The following is a 25,546-nucleotide window of genomic DNA, read 5'->3' on the forward strand; positions in this document are numbered from 1 at the left end:
AGTGTCATTCAGAATAAGTAATAACACTGACATTCTCCATAAATCTGGGATATAAAGCTAGCCTCCATGATGACCAAGGTAGCAATCATCATTGGTTGGGAAAATGCGGCTAGGGAAGAAAATCTGACATCTTTTCCCAGTCTGGCCTACACGTGACTCCAGACCCCCACCCCCACACAGCCAATGTGGCTAACTCTTTAACTGCCCTCTGAAATGGCCAAGCAAGTTACTCAGTTGCATCAACAATGCAACAACTAGGTAAAACAGGAGAGACTGTTCTATTTTAGAAAGCCAAATGGTGAGGAATAGAGACAAAACACAGAAATTACTGGAGGAACTCAGCAGGTCTGGCACCATCTGTGGAGAGAGAAATAAGAGTTAAGATTTCAAGTCCAGTGGTCCGTCATCAGAAAAGAAAAATAAACATAGAATTCACACCTATTTTTACATCTTTTTCTTTTTCACCTCCATTAACAATCCCTTTTCCTTCACCAGTATAAAAGAACTATTTTCCAACACCTTACAGTTCTGAAGAAGTCATACTGGTCTCGAAACAGAGCACTGTGAACAGGAATCTCTGTTTACACAGGAAAGTTCTTCAGCAGCGTTGAAATAGGAGGATAAATGAGAGCCGAGAGATTGACAATGTCAGGTGTTAAAGTTGACATCCCTGTTATCTCATTTTGAGATGATTTCTGATTCAATCTTTGCAGTTCTGATTTCAAATCGTCCAGTGAACGTAGCCACCGCTGAAGAGATCTTGGGGGATTCTTCACGGTCCTTAGGTGAGTCTTTTGAAGAAGTGGATCCTTACACTTCCTGATGACTCCCCCCATCTCCACAGCATAAGGAATCTCCAGTTCCCACCATCTTTCTGTTGCAATGGAATAATGAGAGCTCTGAGCTCTCCACCAGCCTTTCTTCTTCAGATCTTCTCAACACCAGTGAGTAACGTGAAAGAAGTAAAATTAAATGGCATCCAGTTCAGCAAAATGTCTTCATCCTGACATGGCAGCCACCTGCCAGTGTTATTGCAATTGAGGTTAGCAAAGTAGACACCAACAACATGGCTTCAATTCCCACATCCAGCTGAGGTTACCTTCTCAACCTTACACTGATGAAAGACTTATGCTCGAAACGTCGATTTTCCTGCTCCTCGGATGCTGCGTGACCTGCTGTGCTTTTCCAGCACCACACTCTCGACACTGAGGTGTGGAAACCCTCAGGTTAAACCACCATCTTTCGTCGCTGTTGAACGAGACAGTATGACCTTTGGGTGATATGGTTATTACTCCAACTCTTTTGGTTTCAGCTGCTGGAAGTGTAGTTCCAAAATCAGCATTCAGGCGATCCTACTCAGTTTTGAATGGCTTGCTCAGTGAGAATGGAGAAATCTTGAAGTAGTGCATGATCACTTTTAGCAGTGGGACGGGGGCTGGTATGGACAGAGGTGGGAGATGAAGGATTGATCAGTGTGGAAATAGTTCCAATCTTAAGCAAAATACTTAGGTTAAATGTTTCATATTAAAGGAAGTATTTTTAGGAGATTGTGGAAGGGTTTAATACGTACCCGATCTTCTGAAGGTCAACTGTGGCGTCTCCTGATACAGTCATATGGAAACAGACCCTTCGGTCTGACCAGTCCATACCAACCCTAATCCCAAACTAAACTAGTCCCACCTGCCCACACTTGGCCCATCTCCCTCCAAACCTTTCCTGTTCATGTCCTGATCCAAATAGCTTTAAACATTGTAACTGTACCCACATCCACCACTTCCTCAGGAAGTTCATTCCACACATGAACCACACTCTGTGCGAAATAATTGCCCTCAGGTTTTTTTTTAAATCTCTCACCTTAAAAACATGCCCCCGAGTCTCAAATTCCCCACCCCCGGGAAAAGACACCTGTCACTTACCTTATCTGTACCCCTCATGATTTTATAAACCTTGATAAGGTCACTCCTCAACTTCCTATAATCCAGGGAAAGAAGTCCCAGCCTATCCTTATAACTCAAACCCTCTATTCCCTTCAACATCCTGATAAATCTCTTCTGAAATCACAGAAGATGCAACACTCGCCTAGTCACCTCCTCACTGCCCCAAAACGCACCTTCCGGCTAAAGCAGAATTTCATTTGTACTCCTTTTAGTCTAGTCTAAGGCATTTGCTGCTCTCAATGTGGTCTCCTTTACAAATGTCAGACCAAATGTGGATTTGGTGACCGCTTTGCAGAACACCTCTTCTGCCATTGGAACGACCCCGACCTCCCAGTTGGTTGCTATTTCCATAAACCACCTTGCTCTCTCAAGGCGAGCATACTGAATGGCCTGGACAGAGTGGATGTTGGGAAGATGGTTCCATTGGTAGGAGAGACTAGGACCGGAGGGCACAGCCTCAGAGTAAAGGGAAGGCCTTTTAGAATGGAGATAAGGAGAAACTTCAGCTAGAGAGTGGGGAATCATTGCCACAGAAGGCTGTGGGGGCCGGGTCATTGAGTATACTTAAGGTTCTTGATTGTCGAGGAGATGAAAGGTTACAGGGAGAAAATGGAAGAATGGGGTTGAGAAACGTATCAGCCATGATTGAATGGTGGAGCAGACTAGATGGGCTGAATGGCCTAATTTCTGCTCCTGTGTCTTATGACTAACATCTCCATCTGGGCTTCCTACAGTGTTCTAACAAAGCTCAATGCAAACTCAAGGAACAGCATCTCAGGCATGTTACAACTTTCAGGACTCAGCATGAAGTTCAACAACTTCAGACCCAAAGCACCATTTTGAAATTTATGCCTCTCTCTGCTTTCAGTCAGAGCTCATCTTTACTGTCATAGAGTCATACAGCATAGAGTCAACAGACCCTTCAGTCCAACCAGTCCATGCCGACCCTCATTCTAAACTAAACAAGTCCCTGTTCCTGGCTCATATCCTTCAAATCTTTCCTATTCCTGCACTTATCTAAATGTCTTTTAAACGTTGGAACTATACCCACATCCACCACTCTCTGTGTAAAAAAATTGCCCATATCTTTTTTAACTCTTTCTCCTCTCACCTTAAATATGTCCCCTCATCTTGGAAATTCCCCCGCCCTAGGGAAAAGACACCTGCCATTCACCTTATCCATACCCCTCATGATTTTATAAACCTCGATAGAGTCACCTCTCAACCTCCTATGCTCCAGTGAAAAAACTCCCAGCCTTTCTTTACAACTCAAAAACCTCCATCCCGGCAATATCTTGGTAATTTTTTTCTGAACCCTCTCCAGTTTAATAATATCCTTCCTGTAACAGGGCGACCAGAACTGGACACAGTTCTCCAGACGAGACCTCACCAATGTCCTGTACAACCTCAACATGACGTCCCAACTCCTACACTCAAAGGTCTGAGCAATGAAGGCAAGTGTGCTAAACACCTTCTTAACCCCCCTGTCTATATGTGATACAAACTTCAAAGGGTGATGTACCTGCACCCGAAGGTCTCTGTTTTCTACAACACTACCCAGGGCCCTGCTTTTAATTGTCTAAGTCTTGCCCTTGTCTCACGTTCTATGACGCCTTTGATTGCCAATCTCTTTGAGACTTTCCCTGACCTGCCCTCTTCTTCAGCTTACCCTTTTTAACAGCACAAAACCCAGCGCTCTTCCACCCTTCCTCAGTTCTGAAGAACTGTAATGCTGGACTCGAAACTTCAAGGCTGAATTTCGGTCCACAGATACTGCCATACCTGCTGGGTTTCACTTGCACGGTCTCTGTTTTCAATTGCTGCTTTTACTTCCTATTCCTGCTGAGGAAAAAACAAAGGGGACTCTTTTCTCCTTTGATCTGCGTGCTGAGGTACCTAGATGTGGGGACTTCACTGGGGGGAGTGGAGTCTTAAAAAGGTGAATAGCACTAGCCAGCTGAGCTGTAGCTCAGGATGGCTGCCGTACGTGCGTACAGAAAGAGGCCCTTCGGCCCATGGAGTCTGCACTGCTCTTCTGAAGGGTGTCCCAACCAGATGCACCCTATACCCATAAGCAAAAAATTCAGCTGGCTATCCTGCTGATTGGTGCCCTTGAGAAAACATAACCAGGTTGGTAACTTCCTGAAGATACACGGCTTGAGGAATTTTTGTGTGTCAGCACAAAACTGCTGGGATTGATTATTAAAAGGGCTTGATGTTCAATCATGCTTGTTTCCATGTGTTGCTGAAATTTCTTTCAATTTACTATTCATAATTTAAAAAAGCACCTCATTACAGACCTAGAAAGGGATACAGCATGATTGCAATCACAGTGCAACAGATAATTACATAAACATAAACCAAAAGAACTGCGGTTGCTGGAAATCCGAAATAGAAATTGCCAGAAAAGCTCGGCAGGTCTGGCAGCATCTGCAGAGAGAAATCACAGCTAAGCGTGAAGCGTAAACTCTGATTTCTCTTCACAGATACTGCCAGACCTGATGAGCTTTACAGCAATCTCTGTTTCTTTTAAACAGGCAACTACAGTTGATTTAAGCTGAGAAGTCAAAATCAAGGGCCTAAAGTTGCAGGACGTGGTCCAGTTTGGAAACAGCAGGAGGGAAGACAAGATCCACCTCGAAGCAACAGTTTGTTGGAGATCTCAAGCAAAGTCAAGGAGTTCCAGGATTTTTGAAGAAAGACTGATTTCAGAATCTGAGGTGCAGGTCTTAAGTAGAACTGAGGTAAACTTATTGTTGCAGACCTGATCACTCAAGTTATTTGCATTTTAAAATGGTCCAAACAGCAGCCCCTCAGCTGCTCCTGATGCATTTAAGTCGGTTTTTGAAATAAAAAAGTTTGTTCTGTAAGTTGCTGTCTGTCTCCGAAGCCTGGATGTAACGCAATTTTTGGTAAAGTATCTCGTTTTGAGTTTTCTTTGTCCAAGGCATGGTGATTTTCGAGGCGTGATCGATCATGACATCACTGCAGGAGCCAACATGGAGTTGGCCCAAACCGTCCACAAAGAATTCTGGAGCGAAAGAGAAAAGAGGCAAAGCAGCTGGTCAGGCAAGCGACGGTCTGAACTGGGAATTGCATCCATTCTCATTCTCATAGTTTGAACACAGGCCATTCACAACATGGTGTCTGATTGGGTCCTGGATCTTGAGCATGTTTCCTCGCCGCCCCCCCCCCCCCCACCTCCCCGTGAAAATAGGGAAGAAGGGACGGTGGGAGAGAGGGGGAGGCGACAGGGGTGGTATTAAAGCAGAACGAGATTCGCTCACATCAAGCCTGTGACCCAAAGTGGGCATTTGCCCACTCCCTTGGTTTGAATCCAGGCCATTCTCACTTGACTGCTTTTACCCCATATCCCTGTAAACTTTCCCCTTGGTGTTAAATCTTATAACTGTACCCGCCTCTACCACTTCCTCTGGCAGCCCATGCCACACACACACACACATCACCCTCTGTGTGAAAAAGTTGCCCTTAGGTCCCTTTTATATCTTTCCCCTCTCACCCTAAACCTATGCCCTCTAGTTCTGGGCTCCCCGACCCCAGGGAAAAGACTTTGTCTATTTACCCTATCCATGCCCCCCATTATTTTATAAACCTCGATAAGGTCACCCTTCAGCCTCCGACACTCCAAGGGAAAAAGCATCAGCCTATTCAGCCTCTCCCTGTAGCTCACACCCTCAAAACTCTTGTCGATCTTTCTTTCGCCCTTTCCAGTTTAATAACATCCTTCTTTGGTGGGCCAAATGGCCTCTTTCCATAATGTAGGGATTCTGAGAGCTGGGGTGGCAGTCTGGCCCTGAAAATCAGGCTAGGCCTCATTCTTAATCTGCCCAGGGTGGTGGGGTGGGATGGTTTCTCCGATATGTTTTTACTTCAATGCCATCAGCTAACAGTTCACTTTGAGGGCCTGAAAGCGCAAATCGGCCTTCACTCACCTAAATGTCCCTGTCTTGTTAAATGTGGATCAAATCCAACTTGCTGCAACTTTTCTGTTCGGGCAAGGAAGAAGTTGATGACAGCATCTGTAACGACACAGTTAGGGAAGCCTTCCACAGCGTGGTAGTATCCCGGGCGAATTCTAAGGCAGTCTCCCTCCTTCCCGCCAGCTTGCACACTGAGTTTGTGGAGAAATGTGGCTGAGTATGTTGTCACCTCTCGCACGGAGCCTCCGACCTGGAACAGATCGACAAACAGCTCTACATTGCAGTGGCAAAGTCAGAGATTTACAAATGATATGGATAGGTTAGGCCAAGGGGCCACAATTTGGCAGCTGCAGTTTAACGCGGATAATGGTGGTCAGAGGAATGGAAAGGCAACTTATTATTCCAATGGACAGAGACTTAAGAGTGCTTTGGTGCAGAGGGATCGGGGTGTCCTTTATGCACAAAACACAGAAAACTAGTCTGCAGGGACAGCAGGAAGGCACGTGGAATTTTAACAGCGGAAGGAGCAGAGTATAAAAGAAGTATTGCTGCAACTGTACCAGTGAGGGCTGCTGAGCTCAGGAATACCAGATTTAAAACAGAGCTGAGGAGGAATTACTGCTCTGAAAGGGTCATGAGTCTATGGAATTCATTCCCCCAGAGTGCAGTGGTTGCTAAGATGGAGACACACAGATTTTTAATGGGTTGAAAGGTGATGGACAGCGGGCAGTAAAGTGGAGTCGAGGCCAAGATGAGATCAGCCATGATTGTCACAAATGGCACAGCAGGCTCGAGGGGCTGAATGGCCTGCTCCTGCTTTTAGTTCTTAGGTACGAAAGGACCATTTTGAAGCCATGTTATCAGCATGGGCTCCACAGTGGAAATGGAGTGGAGTGAGAACAATCAAAAGCACAGGTTTTCTCTGTCTGTACACTTCACCAAGTGACGGAATGTGAGCGTACAATTCCGAAGGGTCTGCTAACATTATTGGACAATGTACATAATCGGACACTGTGGTAGCAAAAACAGGAAGGAGTTTGCTCTGAATGGCGAGAGATTGGGAAAGGGGGAGGTGCAGTGAGACCTGGGTGCCCTTGTACACCAGTCACTGTAAGTAAGCCTGCAGGGGGCAGCAGGAGGTGAAGAAGGTCAATGGGATGTTGGGCCTTCATAGTGAGAGGGTTCGAGTACAGGAGCAGGGACGTCTTGCTGCAGTTAGACAGGGCCTTGGTGAGACCACACCTGGAGTATTGTGTGCAGTGTGGGTCTCCTTATCTGAGGAAGGATGTTCTGGTGATGGAGGGAGTACAGTGAAGGTTTCCCAGACTGATTCCTGGGATAGCTGGGCTGACGTATAAAGACAGACTGGAGCAGTTAGGATTATATTCACTGGAGTTTAGAACGAGGGGAGATCTAATAGAAACCTATAAAATGCGAACAGGACTGAATAGGGTCAACACAGGAAGGATGTTCCCAATGGTGGGGGAGTCCAGAACCAGGGGGTCACAGTTTAAGGAGACGGGGGAGGCCATTTCGGACTAAGCTGAGGAGAAATGTCTTCACCAAAGAGTGAGAAGCCTGTGGAATTCTGTGCCACAGAAAGCAGTTGAAGCCAAAACATTGAATGTTTTCAAGAAGGTGTTAAACATAGTTCTTAGAGCTAAAGGGATCAAAGGGTATGGGGGAGAAAGTGGGAACAGGGAACTGAGTTGGATGATTAGACATGGTCGTATTGAATGGGGGGAGCAAATGGTCTACTCCTGCTCCTATTTTCTATGTTTCAACATAAATTGGAAGTTGTCAAGAGGCAGTGTCTCTTGTGATACAGCTATTATTTGACACAAGGGGATTGAGCTCACTATATCCAGTGTCGTTTTCTCAAGAATGTCCACCATTTTCTCCAGCTTGGTGTCTGCAGCGAAGATGAAGTCATCGTCGACCCAGAGCAGATACTTTGTTCTGACCTGGGAGACTGCCAAGTTCCGCCCAGCAAACCAGCCCTGGGGAGATAAGCAACGATGAATTGAAGCAACAGCAATGAGATACTAACCACCCCCTCACTTAACCAGAGTCTGTCTCTGCCTTCAAATTATTCAACGACACTGCTTGCACCTCCATTTCAGGAGTTCCGAACCCTCTCAAACACCTGAGAGAAAAATAATGGTCTCATTTTTGTTTCAAATGGGAGACCCCCTTAGTTGTAAATAACGACCCCAATTTTACTTTGTTTCACAAGAGGAAATAAATATCTTGCTTTTCTGAACTCCAGTGGATACAAGCCAAACCTGTCCAACCTTTCCTCATTCTAGGCTAAGTATTGGTCTCAACTGCCTCCAATGCCTTTCTATCCTTTCTCAAATAAAGTGATTAATCCTGTACACAGTGCTCCTATCTGTGTGGAGGTTGCACATTCTCCCTGTGTCTGTGTGGGTTCCTCCCACAGTCCAAAGATGTGCAGGTTAGGGTGGATTGACCATGCTAAATTGCCCATAGTGTCCAGGGATCTGTAGGTTAGGTCCATTAGTCGGGGTAAATGTAGGGTAAGGGAATGGGTCTGGGTGGGCTACTCTTTGGAGGGTCAGTGTGGACTTGTTGGACCAAATGGCCTGTTTCCACACTGTCAAGATTCTATGATTCTGTGTAGTCTCACCACTGTCCTGTATAACTGGAGCATAACTTCCCTACTCGTGTCCAATTCCCCTCACAATAAACTGTAGCATTCTATGACCTTTCCTGATGTGCCTGTGGACTAAACTTCTGTAGTTTATGCACTAGGATACCCAGATCTGTCTGCATCTCAGAGTTCTGCAATCTCTCACCATTTAGATAATATCCTTCCTTTTTATTCTTCCTGCCAATATTGTCTGCCATTTGTCACGTATTTGCCCACTCACTTGCCCTTCCTATACCTTTTTGTAACCACCTTGTTTCTGTTTCACATCTTCCCTTCCTACCTGTCTTTGTAGCATCAGCTAATGGAATACCTTTGTTTCCTTCATCCAAATCATTTGTAGAAGTTGTGAAGGGTTGAATCCCCAGCACCAGCTCCTGTGGCACACCACTTGGGACATCCTGCCAGCCTGATAAAGACCCATTTGTTCCTATTGTCTATATCCCATTAGCCTGTCAATCGTTTATCCATGCCAAAATATTGCACCTTACACCATGGCTTCTTATTTTTCTCAATAACCTTTGGTGTGACACTTGATCAAATGCAGTCTGGAAATCTAAATACAATGCATCCACTGGCTTCCCATTAGCTACAGTATGTAACCTCCTCAAAGAATTCCAATAGCTTGGCCTAAACAATTGGGGCAGCACAGTGGTTGGCACTGCTGCCTCCTAGCAACAGGGACCCAGGTTCGATTCCACCCTCGGGTGACTGTCTGTGTGGAGTTTGCACATTATCCCCGTGTCTGTGGGGGTTTCCTCCCACAGTCCAAAGATGTGCAGATTAGGTGGATCAGCTGTACTAAATTGTCCAGGGATGTGCAGGCTGGGTGGATTAGCCATGGGAACTGCAGGGTAAGAAGGTAGGGTCATGGGTGGGATGCTCTTTGAAGGGTTGGTGTGGACTCGATGGGCAGAACAGCCTGCTTCCACACTGTAAGGATTCTACAAATTCCTTTTTATGAAACCATGTCAGCTCTGCCTGATTACCTTGAACTTATCCAAGTGCCCTATTATAACATCTTTAATAATAGCTTCTAACATTTAGCCTATGACAGATGTTAAGCTAACTTGCCTTTCAGTCTCCCTTCCTTAAAGGAATTATATTAGTTGTCTTCTAATCTAATGTGAATCGTCCCTGAATCAAGTGGCCTTTTTTTTTTGGAAAATGACTACCAATGCATCACCTACCAACTATATCATTCGGTGGTTCGGAGAGATTCCAGGCTGAAGTCCATCAGGACCTGCTCAGCTCATAGCACCATCAATTCACTCAGTGCCACTTCCCCTGTGATGGTAACTTCTCATATTTTCTCCCTTCCTTTCCATTTCCTGATTTATTCTGATTCATTACTTTTGCGATGTTACTTATATCCTGTATATTGAAGACTGATTCAAAATTCCCATCTGCCATCTCCTTAGTTTCTGTCGTTAAGTCCTCAGACTCCCTCTGCATTGGACCAGTGCTTACTTTCCTAACTCTAAACTATATAAACTCTCCGCATCTGTATTTATACTTCTGGCTAGCTCTCTCTAGTACTTGATATAATTGCTGTCTTTTACATTCTGTCCAATCATCTGACTTGCCACCTACCTTTCCATAATCATATGCTTTTTCCTTAAGTTTGAGACTTTTTTTTAAACCACAAATGGTGGGTTATTCCTTGCAATTTATCTATTTTGTGTATTCTAGAATATCTTCTTAAATGTCTGCCAGTGCATCTCTGTTAACCTCTTCCCTTCAACTGGTTCACTTTAGCCAGTTCTGTTTTCATGCCCTGATAATTCCACTTATTTAAATATAAAAATAAGTCTCAGACCCGATCCTCTCCCCCTTCTTTTACGTTATTTTACTGCGATATGGCGACTGTTAGGGGGCTTGTACACCACTCCTACAAGTGACCTCTTGCCTTTATTGGTTTTCATCTCTAACCAAATGGTTTCTGTATCCTGTTTGCCTGAAGGAAGGTCATCCTTTTTTTGAACATTAATGCCATAATTAATAAACAGAACCCACCCACCCACCCACCCACTCACCCCCACTCCACCTTTTCTTAGCACCTTGGCCTTCTGAGGTACTAAGGTGCTTCAGGAATTCAGGCCTTCATCCTACAGCTCGTGATCATGACATTCTTCTTTGTCAGTGCACACTGACCATAGCAGTTTGGGAAAATAGAGGCAATTAAGACAAAAGGAAAGGTTTGCTGAAGAATCGGGGAAGGATTTCAGGCTGGACTGTGTCTGTGAAAGCGAGAAAAGAGCTCAAAGAGCCTTGGCAGATTGACAGCAGTGCTCAAGTATTCACAAGTTTTCACAGACAGACAGCAGCCACATTTTTGACTCAAGTGAATAAAGTCAGCAACAGGACATGCTGTGGCAGTTCATACACTAAGAGCATACTTTTAGCATAGACAGAGGCCATCCAGCCCATCATCTCCATGCTGGCCGTTTGAATGGGCAATTCAGACTGTGCCAGACCCTGTTCACTCCTCAAACGATACCTATTTAGGTAATGACTCTTTTGAAAGCCTCGAGTGAACCTGCCTCCCCCCCACACCCTCAGACAGTACATCCCAGACCCTAACCCCTCGAGTGAACCTCCCCCTCCCCCACACTCTCAGACAGTACATCCCAGACCCTAACCCCTCGAGTGAACCTCCCCCTCCCCCACACTCTCAGACAGTACATCCCAGACCCTAACCCCTCGAGTGAACCTCCCTCCCCCCACACCCTTAGACAGTACATTCCAGACCCTAACCCCTCGAGTGAACCTCCCTCCCCCCCACACTCTCAGACAGTACATTCCAGACCCTAACCCCTTGAGTGAACCTCCCCCTCCCCCACACTCTCAGACAGTACATCCCAGACCCTAACCCCTCGAGTGAACCTCCCTCCCCCCACACCCTTAGACAGTACATTCCAGACCCTAACCCCTCGAGTGAACCTCCCTCCCCCCCACACTCTCAGACAGTACATTCCAGACCCTAACCCCTCGAGTGAACCTCCCCCTCCCCCACACTCTCAGACAGTACATTCCAGACCCTAACCCCTCGAGTGAACCTGCCTCCCCCCCACACTCTCAGACAGTACATTCCAGACCCTAACCCCTCGAGTGAACCTCCCTCCCCCCCACACTCTTATACATACTCATTAGTGACAAACAGCATGGTTTTGTGCAGGGGAGGTTGTTCCTCACTCACTTGATTAAGTTTTTCGAGGAGGTGACAAAGATGATCAATGAGGGAAGAGCGGTTAATGCTGTCCACATGGTCTTCAGTAAAGCCTGTGACAAGGCCCCTCGTGGTAGACTGGTACAAATGGTGAAGTCACATGGTATCGAGGTGAGCTGGCAAGATGGGTACAGAGCTGGCATGGTCATCGGAGACACAGGGGAGCGGGGGGAAGGATGCTTTTCGGAATGGAGTGCTGTGATGAGTGGTGTTCCACAGGGGTCAGTGCTGGGATCTCTGCTGATTTGGAGAAACGGTGGCTCAGTGGTTAGCACTTCTGCCTCACTGCACTAGGGACCTGGGTTCGATTCCAGTCTTAGGCGACTGTCCGTGTGGCATTTCCACATTCTCCCTGTGTCTATGTGGGTTTCCTCCGGGTGCTCTGGTTTACTCCCACAATCCAAAGATGTGCAGGTGAGATGAATTGGTCTTACTAAGTTGCCCATAGTGCTCAGGGATGTGTAGGCTAGGTGCATTAGTCAGGGGTAAATGTATGGTAATAGGATAGGGGAATGGGTCTGGGTGGGTGACTCTTCAGAGGGTCGATGTGACTTGTTGGGCTGATGGGCCTGTTTCCACACTGCAGGGATTCGGTTCTATAAAAATGTGGCTGGTCTAACTAGTAAGTTTGTGGATGATACAAAGATTGGTGGAGTTGTGGATAGTGAGGAGGATTGTCAGAGGATACAGCAGGATATAGATCAGTTGGAGGCATGGACTGAAAAATGGCAGATGGAGTTTAATCCAGACAGGTGTGAGGTGATGGATTTTGGAAGGTCAAGTACAGATGGAAATTATACAGTGAATGGCAGAACCCTCAGGAATATTGATATGCAGATGGGTCTAGGGGTGCAGGTCCACAGCTCACTGACGGTCACAGCGCAGGGAGATAAGGGAGTAACAAAGGCCTATGGCATGCTCCCCTTCATTGGAAGGGACATTGAGTATAAGGATAGACAAGTTCTGCTGCAGCTTTATAGAACTTTAGTTAGGCCACACTTGGAATATTGTGTCCAGTTCTGGTCACCACATAACCAGAAGGATGTGGATGTTCTGGAGAGGATACAGAAAAGGTTTACCAGGATGTTGCCTGGTAAGGGGGATTTTAGTTAGGAAGAAAGGTTGGATAGACTGGGTTTGTTTTCACTGGAATGCAGGAGGTTGAGGGGCGACCTGATAGATATTTATAAGATTGTGAATGGCATGGATAGAGTGAGGAGCATGAGGCATTTCCCCATGGTGGAGGGGTCAGCTACTAGGGGACACAGGTTCAAGGTGCAAGTAAGGGAATTTCAAAGCGATGTGCAAGGCAGGTTTTTCACACAAAGGGTGGTGCGTGCCTGGAACGCCCTGCTACAGGAGGTGGTGGAAGCAGACACAATAGCAGCATTCAGGAAGCACTTGGACAAATACATGAATAGGAAGGGAGTAGAGGGATATGGATCCTGTAAGTGAAGACAGTTTTAGTATGGAAGGGCAACATGTGTCGGAGCAGGCTTGGAGGGCCGAAGGACCTGTTCCTGTGCTGGATCGTTCTTTGTTCTAAACTCCCAGATCATAACCACCCAGCTCTTGTATTCAATGCATTGACTAATAAAGGCAAGTCTCCCATATGTCGTCTTAACCACCTTATCTACCTGTCCTGCTGCCTTCAATGATCTGTGGATATCAACACCAAACACCCTCTGACCTTCTGTACTCTCTGGGGTCCTCTTATTCAACGTGTACTCCTTTGCCTCACTTGCCCTCTGAAAAATGGGTCTCCTCACACTTTTCAGGATTACGTTCCCTTGCCACTGGCCAGCCCATCGACAACGTCCTGCATTCTAATGCTTTTCTCCACCCTATTTACCATACAACCAATTTCTTTTGTCCAACTTGCAAAAGTTACTGGTTTTCTCTGTCAAAATACAGCATCACAAAATGCAGTTAGGATTCACACGCCTCTTTGAAATCACAAGCTGATGGAATTGCTGACGTGGGCCAACAATTTGTGGCATTCAGACGGGAGGCACCCAAAGAATCCTCTCGCTAATCTTACAACTGACATATCAAGAACCGGGCCTGCTCGAACAGGCCTCAGCCAGCCGCTGAGCTGGTAGGAAATACTGCCATTCGTTTGCTCAATGCTTGTGAAAAGTGCCTCATGCGTTAGCCGTTCTTTGAGCTCTGCTCTTTTTTTTTGCGTTCATGCCTTGCTGTTGCCGCTTTGCCTTTGGTATACTGGGCTGCCATGTGCTTTTAGCTAGCGCCGTGCAGCCACGACCATTGCTTGCCAGCTTCCAAACATTGAGGAGCCTTCGGATTCAGAAAGGGAACGGAGCTGCTAAGCTGAGGCATTCCACATCCAAGGCCACCATGTCTTTGTGATGGAACTGTGGCTAACCTCATCAGGCAGATTTCCAGACAGCCTCTCTATAATGCGTGAGAGGAGGCTGTGACCTCCTTTACCCTTTAGTCACCACGTGTTTGTGCTGACAGAGCCTTTCAATCTATCCGACAGATCGGGTACCACACCAGGCACCCTGCCTGTCTCAAATGTGCTCTCTGCCAATTTTAGTACCTCCCCACCTTTTCCATGTGGAAAAAGCATCAGAAAGAATGGAGGTAGATTGGAGCAGCACAGTGGTTAGCACTACTGCCTCACAGCGTCAGGGACCCAGGTTCAATCCCACCCTCGGGCAACTGTCTGTGCGGAGATTGCACATTCTCCCAGTGTCTGCATGAGTTTCCTCCCACAGTTCAAAGATGTGCAGGTCAGGGTGGATTGGCCATGTTTGGAGTGATAGGTTGGCATTATTAGCCTCGGAGTCCTTTTGCACTTGAAGGACTGTCATTTTGGTCTCATTTGTTTCAAACTTGCTTTGTAAAGAGTAGGACCTCAGGCAGACACAGTCAGTTTCCATAGTTTTCGAAACATCACCAAATGTTTGGCAAGCTTAACTGAAACTCTATACAGCCTTCCACTGCATACTTTGTGGATGATGTTACTGTGCTGTTGTTTTGTCTTGTTCTTTAAACATGTCCGCACACTGCTGCCAGTTTGCACACAATTAACATTGCAATAGCACTCCACAATCAATCCAGTCATGGCTGTTTCAGAGCTGTGCTGGTAATTCTCGCACTTTTACGCTCCATTGCCTGTGACTTTACCCACAACAAGCCTTGTTCACCCATCGCTCACTGGTCTACATCAGCACTCCCACCCACTCCACCTCAGGCATTTTAAAATTCTTATCTTCATTTCCAAACCTTATTCTGTCCCGTCTTGGTAACCTCCATGCCCACAATCCTCTAAGGTCTCTGCTTGACTCCAGTTCTGGTTTCCTGCATCCCCAATTTATGGCCATTCCTACAGTTGTCTTAAGCTCCTATCTCTGAAAATTCTCCCTCTGCAGCTTTTACCTTATTTAGTTTCCATTCTAAATTGGGAGGTCTCCTGTCCTGATATCTCTGGCTGTGGTTTGGTGTCATATTTTGTCAGATGTCTCCCCCCCCCACCCCCAACCTCATGTAGCAGCTCGGAATGCCCTGCATTGTTAAAGTCGCTATAGAAATGCAAATTGCTGCTGTAATCACAGCTTTTTTAAAAAAAAACTTGTTCAGGAGATGTGGATGTCATTGCTTGTCCCTAGTTGCCCCCCTTGAGAAGGTGGGGGTGAGCTGCCTTCTTGAACCACTGCAGTCCATGTGCCCTGAGGGAGGGAATTCCAGGATTTTAACCCAGCCACACTGAAGGAACGGCGATATATTTCCAAGTCTTTAATTGCCTTTCTCTTGACTATTCACACAACTGAGCTTAAATTTTCTTAGCTTCAAATAACCCCTTCAGGGTTCCACCCAAACTCTTCTGCTCTGGAGCTTCCAACTAAAATCCTTATTCCAAGGTAACATATTTTCTAACTTTTTTATGAATGACCTCCTTTCTTATTTGCCTTACATCAACCAGAATTTCTGCAAACTGCTATCAAAAGTTTTCCAATCAATGTTTTTTCTGTCCAAAGCAAAGGAAAGCAATTGCACATCCAAGCTAATGGTTTTCAAAGGCTGCTCTGGCCAATCTTAGAACTCTCATAATGCAAACAAATCCTCAGATCACTCCATGAATTCTCTCTCATGCTAGTTTTCTCAAAAGAAAATCATGGCTCCAGAAATATTCATTGCTTAATTACTAGCCCCCTCTCATACACATGCCACTATTCCACAATTCAAATTCTAAAACTGTTTCTTTTTATATATAAATTCCACCATCTTCTATCACATATCAAAGTTACCGATGAGTTCCTGTGTGACTGACTGTGGTAAACATTCCCTCCTCAGTCTCCTCGAGCTGTCTGCAGCCTCTGACACAGTGACCATCCCATCCTCCTCCAGCCCCTCTCCACTGTCACCCATTTCCTTCCTTATCCACCTCCACGTAACCAGAGAATCACCCACAATAGCTTCTCTTCCTGCTCCCATTTCCTCAGATAATCCCCAAGGATCGATCCTTGTTCCCCTCCTATTTCTCATCTCCGTGCTGCCCCTCAGTGACGCCATCTGAAGACACACTGTTCATTTTTCCACAGACACTGACCCACCTCCAGCTCGAACTCACCATCGCCTCCCTCTCCAACACTCCCTCTCCTTCTTTTACCATCTCCTGGTGCAAATTTCCCAGACTGCTGATCCGACATCCTGTACTGGCTGAGTAGGAATTCAGGGATCAATAATCGGAAAAACAAAAAGCTGCTGTCTTTGCCCCTCATTCCAGCTCCCATTTCCTAGCTACGGACTCCCTGGAAACTGTTTGAAATGAAACCAATCTTGGCATCGTTTTTAACTCTTACATTCAGACTTGCACTAAGATTGCTTATTTCCACTAAATGATACTCCCTTCCCATCTTTGATGGGATCGGAGTCACTGTTTGTTACCCATTCCTAATTGCCGTTGAAGTTAGTGGCGTTGCTCAGCTATTTAAGAGTCACCCACATTGTCTGTGGGCCGACGTAGGCCAGACCAGGTAAGATCAGACTTCCTCCTCTAAAGGGCATTAGATACCTAGATGGGCTTTTACAACAATTGATGATAGTTATCTTGGTCACCTTCTTCTTCAGGAAGGCTTATGCCCGAAACGTCGATTCTCCTTCTCCTTTGATGCTGCGCTTTTCTAGCAACACATTTTTAAGCTCTGATCCCCAGCATCTGCAGTCCTCACTTTCTCCTGCCATTCATTTTATCTCTACCCCTCATGATATTATAATCCTCTATAATCCTCAACCTCCTACGCTCCAGTGAAAAAAAGTTCCAGCCTCTCCTTCTAACTCAAACCTTCAACATCCTGGTCAATCTCTTCCAAACCCTCTCCCAGTTTAATAATATCCTTCCTGTAACAGGGTGACCAGAACTGGACACAGTTCTCCAGAAGAGGCCTCACCAATGTCCTGTACAACCTCAACATGACGCCCCAACTCCTACACTCTAAGGGCTGAGCAATGAAGGCAAGCATGCCACACAATTTCTTAACTCCCCTGTCTATATGTGATACAAATGTCAAAGAATGATGTACCTCAACCCCTAGGTCTCTCTCCTCCATGTCATTAGTCTAGTGACATTATCACTACATCCCACCTTGCTCCCTGCACCTTTAACTCTGGAATTTCCTCCTTAAACATCTCCATCTCTCTACCTCACTTTCCTCCGTTAAGACCCTCCTGAAAACCTACTGCTTTGACCCAAGCCTTTCATCACCTGACTCAACTTTATAGTCATCTGTTACTGTATAATGTGCCTATGAAGTGACTTGGGCCATTTTAGATGATCAAGGAGCTATATAAATGTACCTTGCGGGTTGTGGGTCCAAGTTGGGTCTATCGATTCAGATGACTGATTAGCTGTGATTATAGTGAATCGAGGGCTGAACAGCCAACTTTCAGATCAATGCTCCCAGAATGCTTCAGGCACTGAACAGTTCAGAGCTCCTTAAGCTGTCTTGCAATGTGCCTCCCCACAGTGTTCAATTGCCAAGAAAACTCATCAGGTCATTTAAAAAAAATGTTTTTTTTCTAAATTCCCCTGAGGCTCTTGATTAGAAATATCTGGGAACAGAAACAAGGCGATTGAGCTAAGAATCAAAAGTCATCTGACTGGAAGAAGCAAAGTCTGTTTTTCTCTCCCTCGATTGGTGAGGGAAGTGATGAGGGTGAGACACCGAGCGATAGTGCTGGCACACTTAAGAGATTGTGTAGTGGGACCTCCAGTGTGCGCCCAGATTTGGTAAACTCAGTCAGAAAGCACCTATTGCAGCAATATGAGGTTGCACTGAATTGGAACCATCTGCCTAAGACTCTGAATGATGAAATTATCATCCCGTTTGTCATTCTGGGACAGATTGATGCCTCAGGAAACAAAGGGACAACATTCTAACCTCTCCTGCAACACATTCCACTCCCCCACCCTCTCCCTGCCTCCTCGTTTACAAAAGACCCATGTACCTTCTTAAACGGCATGAAGTACTGCTCAATGAAGTCTCCTTCAATCTTTTGTGGTTTGTCGCTGTCATCCGCAATGACAATGGTGACATTGGGGTAATACTTCCTAATGCTCGAGATCAGCTCCCTCAGCTTGTCATACCTCAGAAATGTTTTGGTTGCTATAGTCACCAAGCCACTGATGTTATAGCCTAAAACACACAGAGAACAATTTGTGATCAACTTTTGCTTCGGCACAAGAGTAAAGCTGTCAAGCCCATTGGTGCTGCTTGGGTTTTGCCAGCGCTGGTTGCTAGTGGCTACCAGAGTCCACGAGGACATTGTTGAGAACATTTCAGAAGGCTAGGTGGACATTTTTTTTAAATTCAGTCCTGAGTGTGCAGCATTTTGCTTTCAAGAATGCAATTTTGCCAAAGTATAGAGTAAATACAAATTGGATCCTTTGCAAGCTTGAGAGAAATGTATTGATGTTTATCCCTCTCAGGCCCACGAGCTCCACGTTTCTTTTACACAAAGCCTCTGACAGTTAGTCAGGCTGATTGCATTAAATGTCAAACATTAGCACATTTGTTAAAATCCATCTCTGCTCTACAGGAGGCTGAATGCCTTGAATTGTTAATTATTCAGAAGCGACTCCAATTCCCCCATCCTTCTGCATAGGCCCGATAAGCAATCCAGAACTGTGAAGGTGTGAGGTGGAAGCATCACAGTATCAAGAGAATCAGATCGCAGAAGGAGACCATGTAGCCTACTGCTGGCTCTGCCGTAGCTAAGGAGGGAGTGTGTGGAATATCGGCCCGAATTCTCCACCACCCCCCCCCTCAAGGTTAGGCGATGCTACGGTATTGAGGAACAGGCGATCTTAGCAATGGCGCAAAGGTGATGTTGCAAGGTCATCTTGGGGTCAAACATGACACCAAGGTTGTGAACAGATTGGCTTAACCTCCAGAATGTGGCCTTGGAGATGGATGGAGACGGTTGCAAGGGAACGCAGTTTCAAGTAGCAGCTGACAATATTTAATGGGTGGGAATTCCTCTCGAGCCAGTACGGGATGTCAGGTCAGCAGTCTGAGACTTCGGCACCAGTGGAGAACTCAAGAGAGAAAGGGGGAGAGGGAGAGGGAGCAAAACAAGGAGGGAGAGCAAAACAAGGAGGGAGAGACAGAGACAGAGGTGGTGGTCCAGTGTCCATGTGAAAACAAACACTGCATCTTCAGATAATGCTGCCCAGACCCCTTTTCCCACTCTGACCTGACTCCAATTTATCTGTGCTCCAGGCTCCTCCTGGTCATGGGACTAGTTGCAGTTCCAACAGTGGCCACCACCCCTGGGGCGCTGCTGGGGCCTGGTGAGCAGCTGGCTGTCTGATTGGTCAGCCGCTCTTGGATGCCCATACCATTTTAAAAAAAAGGAAGCGTTTTTTTTTATAAACACCTCAATTCTCTATGGCTACAGGTTTTGCGCAAAAGATCTGGTCGACTGCCAATGTTGTTGAAGGAAGGGAGGGCGCCAAGTAATTATAGGCTAATTATCTTGACTTGCCTTGTGGCCAAATTATTAGAATCAATTCTAAGGGACAGCATAAGCACTTGTAAGAAAGTGCTTAACATGGGAAAAAAAATCAGGATGGATTTGGACAAGGGCAGTGCCACAACGAGCATGGATTTTGACAAGGCCCTACATGCTACAACAGCCAAAAAGTAAAAGTACTCAGGATCCAGGCGAGAGTAACAAATTGAATCCAAAGCTGGTTTTGAGGCAAGAGGTCAAGGCTAATGGCTGGTGGGCTGTTAACCAGTGGGATCTGCAGAGAGCAATACTGGGCCCCTTGCTTTTTGCACTTCGGTGAGGCCATTTTTGGAATACTGCATACAATCCTGCTATCAGAAAAAAAAACTTGAAAGGGTTCAGAAAAGATTTACAAGGATGTTGCCAGGGTTGGAGGATTTGAGCTACAGGGAGAGACTGAACAGGCTGGGACTGAGGGGTGACCTTATAGAGGTTTACAAAATTATGAGGGGCATGGATAGGGTAAATAGACAAGGTCTTTTTCCCTGGGTAGGGGAGACCAGAATTAGAGGGCATACATTGCAAGTGCGAGGGGAAAGATTTAAAGATTGTGGGAGGCAATGGCCGAGTGGTATTATTGCTGGACTGTTAAACCGGACACACAGGTAACATTCTGGGGACCTGGGTTCAAATCCTATCACAGCAGATGATGGAATTTGAACTCAATATAAACGTGGAATTCAGAATCTAATGATGTTCATTGCCGATTGTCAGGATAAGCCCATCTGGTTCACTAATGTCCTTTAGGGAAGGAAATCTGCCATCCTTACCTGGTCTGGGCCTACATGTGACTCCAGACCCATAGCCAATGAGTCTGACTGTTAACAGTCCTCTGGGTAATTAGGGATGGGCAATAAATGCCAGCCTAGCCAATGGTGCCCTCATCTGTTAAATGAATAATAAAGGGACCTAAGGGTGGTACGTGTGTGGAACGAGCTGCCAGAGGAAGTGGTGGAGGCTGGTACAATTACAGCATTTAAAAGGCATCTGGATGGATACATGAATAGGAAGGATTTGGAGGGATATGGGCCAAGTGGGTGCAGATTAGGTTGGGATACCTGGTCAGCATGGATGAATTGAACCAAAGGGTCTGGTCTGTTTCTGTGCTGTACGTATCTATGACTTAGACTCAGGAGTAGGGGCACGATAAAGAGGTCTGCAGTTGGCACAAGGTATTGATGGCGTGGTCGAGGGACAAAAAGACAGTGAGGAGGGAAACTGGAGGCAGCTGGAGAATAGTGAGGTGGAAAGTGGAATTCTACCACAGAAAAGCGTGAGGTGAGTGAGGGAGGGAGGGAGAGCTACAATAAACAGAAAGATGCTGAGAAATGTCAGGAAGCTGCCGGTGGGAGGGGCCTTGGACATATATCCTCACATCCTGTAAGGTGGTGGCACAACTGAATAAGGTGGCTAAGAATGTTTCTCTCAGTAACTGAGGTACAGAATACAGAAGCAGGTTGGAGGGGAGCAGGATGGACCAGAATGGCATACAACGTTTGTTCCATCATTGTGTACAGTTCGGGTGAGCACGTTCCAGGAAAGATCAGGTTGTACTGGAGGGAGGGAGTGCGGAGCAGATTTACAAGGAAGTGGCCAGGCCTGGGAAAATCGAGACACTGGGGAAAGTTTGGACAGACTCAGGTTGTTTTCAAGAACAGAGGAGGATGAAGGGGGACTGAACAGGCAGAAGGAATGAGGGGAATGTCAGGAGAGTTATTTCCACCCAGAACGTGTTAGAGATCTGAAAGTCACTGTCTGAAAGGATGGGAGAGGCAGAAACCCATCTCAGCCGCCTGTCTGCTAATTGCGGCCTCTTGGGTTACAGACTCCAGTACGTGGATTGTGACATGGTGTGCCTTTAAGAGAGAGTTGTTCTGTCCTGTCCCGTTTCTCTGAAAGGGGGGGGGGGGGGGGTAGGTGGAGGAGTGTTAACCTGCTGCCCAAGTGCCGGCTCCATGGAACGCAGAGTAAATACCTTGGGGTGCTTTTTGCAAGGCTCCCACAAACCCAGGGTTTTGCTTTCAGTTGAGGGATTTTTGGAGATGAAACATTTCAGGTGGAACCCTCCTTCAGGACAGTTTATGGCATGCTGCTGGATAGGAACGGTTGATGATTGGTAGTTAAATGTGATGGTATTGAGTCTTTTAATAGAGTTAAATTATGCCAATTCTTTTTTTCTTTGTGGTGTAAGAATAAAGTGCATTTTCATAGAATCCCTACAGGGTGGAAACAGGCCCTTCGGCCCAACAAGTCCACACCGACCCTCTGAAGCGCAACCCACCCAGACCCATTCCCCGACATTTACCCCTGACCAATCCACCCTAACCTGCACATCCCTGGACACTATGGGACAATTTAGCATGGCCAATCCACCCTAACCTGCACATCCCTGGGCACTATGGGACAATTTAGCACGGCCAATCCACCCTAACCTGCACATCCCTGGGCACTATGGGACAATTTAGCATGGCCAATCCACCCTAACCCGCACATCCCTGGGCACTATCGGACAATTTAGCACTGCCAATCCACCCTAACCCACACATCCCTGGGCACTATGGGACAATTTAGCATGGCCAATCCACCCTAACCCACACATCCCTGGGCACTATGGGACAATTTAGCATGGCCAATCCACCCTAACCCACACATCCCTGGGCACTATGGGACAATTTAGCATGGCCAATCCACCCTAACCCACACATCCCTGGGCACTATGTGACAATTTAGCATGGCCAATCCACCCTAACCCACACATCCCTGGGCACTATCGGAGAATTTAGCACTGCCAATCCACCCTAACCTGCACATCCCTGGGCACTATGGGACAATTTAGCATGGCCAATCCACCCTAATCTGCACATCTTTGGACTGTGGGAATAAAACGGAGCAAACCCACGCAGACACAGGGAAAATGTGCAAACTCCATACAGACAGTTACCAGAGGCTGGAATTGAACCTGGGTCCCTGGCATTGTGAGGCAGCAGCGCTAACTACTGAACCACAGCGCAGCCCTTATCTTCCTAAAAGCCTAATAGTTTGACCAAACAAATCACATCTGGAATGCCACACCTCTACCTGCCGTTAAATAAGCTATAAGTTAGGGTCAAGGCTACCTCTTTGATATATGTTGAGGGGATTTGGTCTGGTCCATAGCACGGAGGTGGGAATAAGCTGATCTTTCCAGGGTTTTTTTTTTGACTTTAGCTTTGATTGAGAGAGGGGCAGAGGACCCCAGGCACTCAGCATCACTGAGAGGAGAGATGCCAGAAGGAGGCAGACCACCAGGGAGAGCTGCATGTGACTCAGGAGCAGTGAGAGCAAAGTTAAAAGCAGGGATAGTACAGAGGGCCTGGAAACAGACAGACCAGGTTGTGGGGGGAATGGGGAGTTGCTTCACCAAAATGTGTGTCAAAAGAAACTGTGAGGAATTTTAACTCCTCAAGTATTAACTGGGATGGTTTCAGTGTGCAATGTAGGGAGGGTACAAAATTCTTAAATTATGTCCTGGAGAACTTTTCGTGTTCAGCCTATTCAACACGGGAGAGGACAGCTCTGAATTGAATATTTGGAAATGAGGTCAGGCAAGTGGAATATGTATCAGTAAGGAGCCATTTTGGAAAGAGTGATCATAACTCAGTTAGATTTATGGACAGGGACAAGGACAGGTCAGGAATACAAATTCCAAACGAGGGAAGAGGACGATTGGATAAGATTTGGCCCGAGTGGACTGACAGCCTTGCTGTCAGATGAAACTGTGTCAGAGCAGTACAAGGTATTCCAGGAGGAAATAGCAAAATCTATGTTCCCTTAAAGATAAAGAGTGTGACTAACACTGGAGGACCCTGAATGTCAAAGGATGTATAGGTTAGAAGACATAAAATCCCTACAGTATGGAAACAGGCCATTTGGCCCAACAGGTCCACACTGACCCTCCAAACAGTATCCCACCCAGACCCATTCCCCTACATTTACCCCTGACTAATGCACCTAACCTGCACATCCCTGGACACGATGGGACAATTTAGCACGGCCAATCCACCCTAACTTGCACACCCCTGGACACTATGGGACAATTTAGCATGGCCAATCCACCCTAACCTGCACATCCCTGGGCACTATGGGACAATTTAGCACGGCCAATCCACCCTAACTTGCACACCCCTGGACACTATGGGACAATTTAGCACAGCCAATCCACCCTAACCTGCACGTTGTTGGTCTGTGGGAGGAAACCCACACAGACACGGGGAGAATGTGCAAACTCCACACAGACAGTTGCCCGAGGGTGGAATTGAACCTGGGTCCCTGGTGCTGTGAGGCAGCAGTGCTTACCACTGAGCCACCCTACAGTGGGAAGCTCACTGTAAGTGTTGCTTGCACAGCTGCTTATTCAAGCAATGGGTAAAGTGACTGCAGATGAACTGGATAAAGAGGTAAAAACAATGACTGCAGATGCTGGAAACCAGATTCTGGATTAGTGGTGCTGGAAGAGCACAGCAGTTCAGGCAGGATCCAAGTAGCTTCGAAATCGACGCTTCGGGCAAAAGCCCTTCATCAGGATTAAAGATGAAGGGCTTTTGCCTGAAACGTCAATTGCGAAGCTACTTGGATGCTTCCTGAACTGCTGTGCTCTTCCAGCACCACTAATTCAGATGATGAACTGGAGCTAGGGGGTGTGCACAAAGGGAGATTAGCTAGCAGTAAGGAGCTGCCAATCTAGCATGACAATTTAGCACGACCAATCCACCCTAACCTGCACATCCCTGGGCACTATGGGTAATTTAGCACGACCAATCCACCCTAGCCTGCACATCCCTGGACACTATGGGTAATTTAGCATGGCCAATCCATCCTAACCTACACATCCCTGGGCACTATGGGACAATTTAGCATGGCCAATCCACCCTAGCCTGCACATCCCTCAGCACTATGGGTAATTTAGCATGGCCAATCCATCCTAACCTACACATCCCTGGGCACTATGGGACAATTTAGCTGTGGAATGGTGACCCATAGTTGACGACAAAGGGCTTCTGGGTGCTAACAACTGCATGGTTGGCTCCGAGCTAACTGAGCTAGAGGGTTAGAGCCATTGGAATTCCAGAAGGGAAGGTGCTGTCCTTCTCACTGCAGTAAGAAACAGCTCGAGCCTGAAGGAAGCCAGTTTATTTCCTCACCACAGTTACTGGAGACTGCATCTTCTAACCAATACACCAGTGACTTTATAAAGTGTGAACCAGTTGCTCTGTGTCTCCTGTGGTGAGTGAAAGTACCTGAGGAAGGAGCAGCATGGGGATCAGTTTAGTGAGCCCTACGGACAGACAACTAAATTGCCTTTCCCTCTGCCCGTAACACCCATTTCTGTGTGTCTGCGTGTGTAGGGGGAGTTTTAGAAGGGGGTTAGAGTTGCGACGAGTCAAGATTAAAGTCACTGTAGTCCTGCACTCTCATCCGAGAGAGAGATGGCTGGTGCTGGTTTAACCTGAGGGTCACCATGCCTTGGGTGAGGGGTGAGGTTGAGAAAGAGTAACCTCAGCCGGGAGTGGGAATCAAACCCACATTGTTCATGTTACTCTGCAGCCAACTGGATAAAAAGTCAGGTATGGATGCAGCAAGAACTGTACAGCAAATGGAGCAGCACGTCAGTGAAAGTCTTGAACAGAAATAAAGTCCAGATGACACTTTTGCAGCGTCTATTATGGGAAATTCAGTTTGTGGAAAATTA

At 46.5% G+C, this 25,546-nt stretch overlaps 2 protein-coding genes across 10 annotated transcripts in view; one reads left to right on the top strand and one right to left on the bottom strand.

Moving 5' to 3' along the window:
* Positions 1–4,581, top strand: part of slc26a10 (solute carrier family 26 member 10) — a 166,075-nt gene extending 161,494 nt beyond the window's left edge. For 2 of the 4 annotated variants that reach the window (XM_072566942.1, XM_072566943.1), the window contains exon 18: positions 3,287–4,097. In XM_072566942.1, coding sequence (XP_072423043.1) covers positions 3,287–3,382 — 96 coding nt within the window. In that variant the 3' untranslated portion in view covers positions 3,383–4,097. Of the gene's footprint in view, positions 1–713; positions 3,168–3,286; positions 4,098–4,474 lie in introns of those variants that run through there. The other 2 variants (XM_072566945.1, XM_072566946.1) reach the window with 2 other exon arrangements.
* LOC140471091 (beta-1,4 N-acetylgalactosaminyltransferase 1-like) overlaps positions 4,178–25,546 on the bottom strand; it is a 102,332-nt gene continuing 80,963 nt past the window's right edge. For all 6 annotated transcript variants that reach the window (XM_072566949.1, XM_072566952.1, XM_072566950.1 and 3 more), the window contains 4 exons: positions 18,253–18,440; positions 7,738–7,878; positions 5,891–6,128; positions 4,178–4,968 (listed from right to left, as the gene is read on the bottom strand). In XM_072566949.1, the coding sequence (XP_072423050.1) occupies positions 4,751–4,968; positions 5,891–6,128; positions 7,738–7,878; positions 18,253–18,440 (785 nt within the window). In that variant the 3' untranslated portion in view covers positions 4,178–4,750. The remainder of the gene's footprint in view (positions 4,969–5,890; positions 6,129–7,737; positions 7,879–18,252; positions 18,441–25,546) is intronic.

This window comes from Chiloscyllium punctatum, chromosome X, assembly GCF_047496795.1.
Source record: "Chiloscyllium punctatum isolate Juve2018m chromosome X, sChiPun1.3, whole genome shotgun sequence".
Taxonomy (NCBI): Eukaryota; Metazoa; Chordata; class Chondrichthyes; order Orectolobiformes; family Hemiscylliidae; genus Chiloscyllium; species Chiloscyllium punctatum.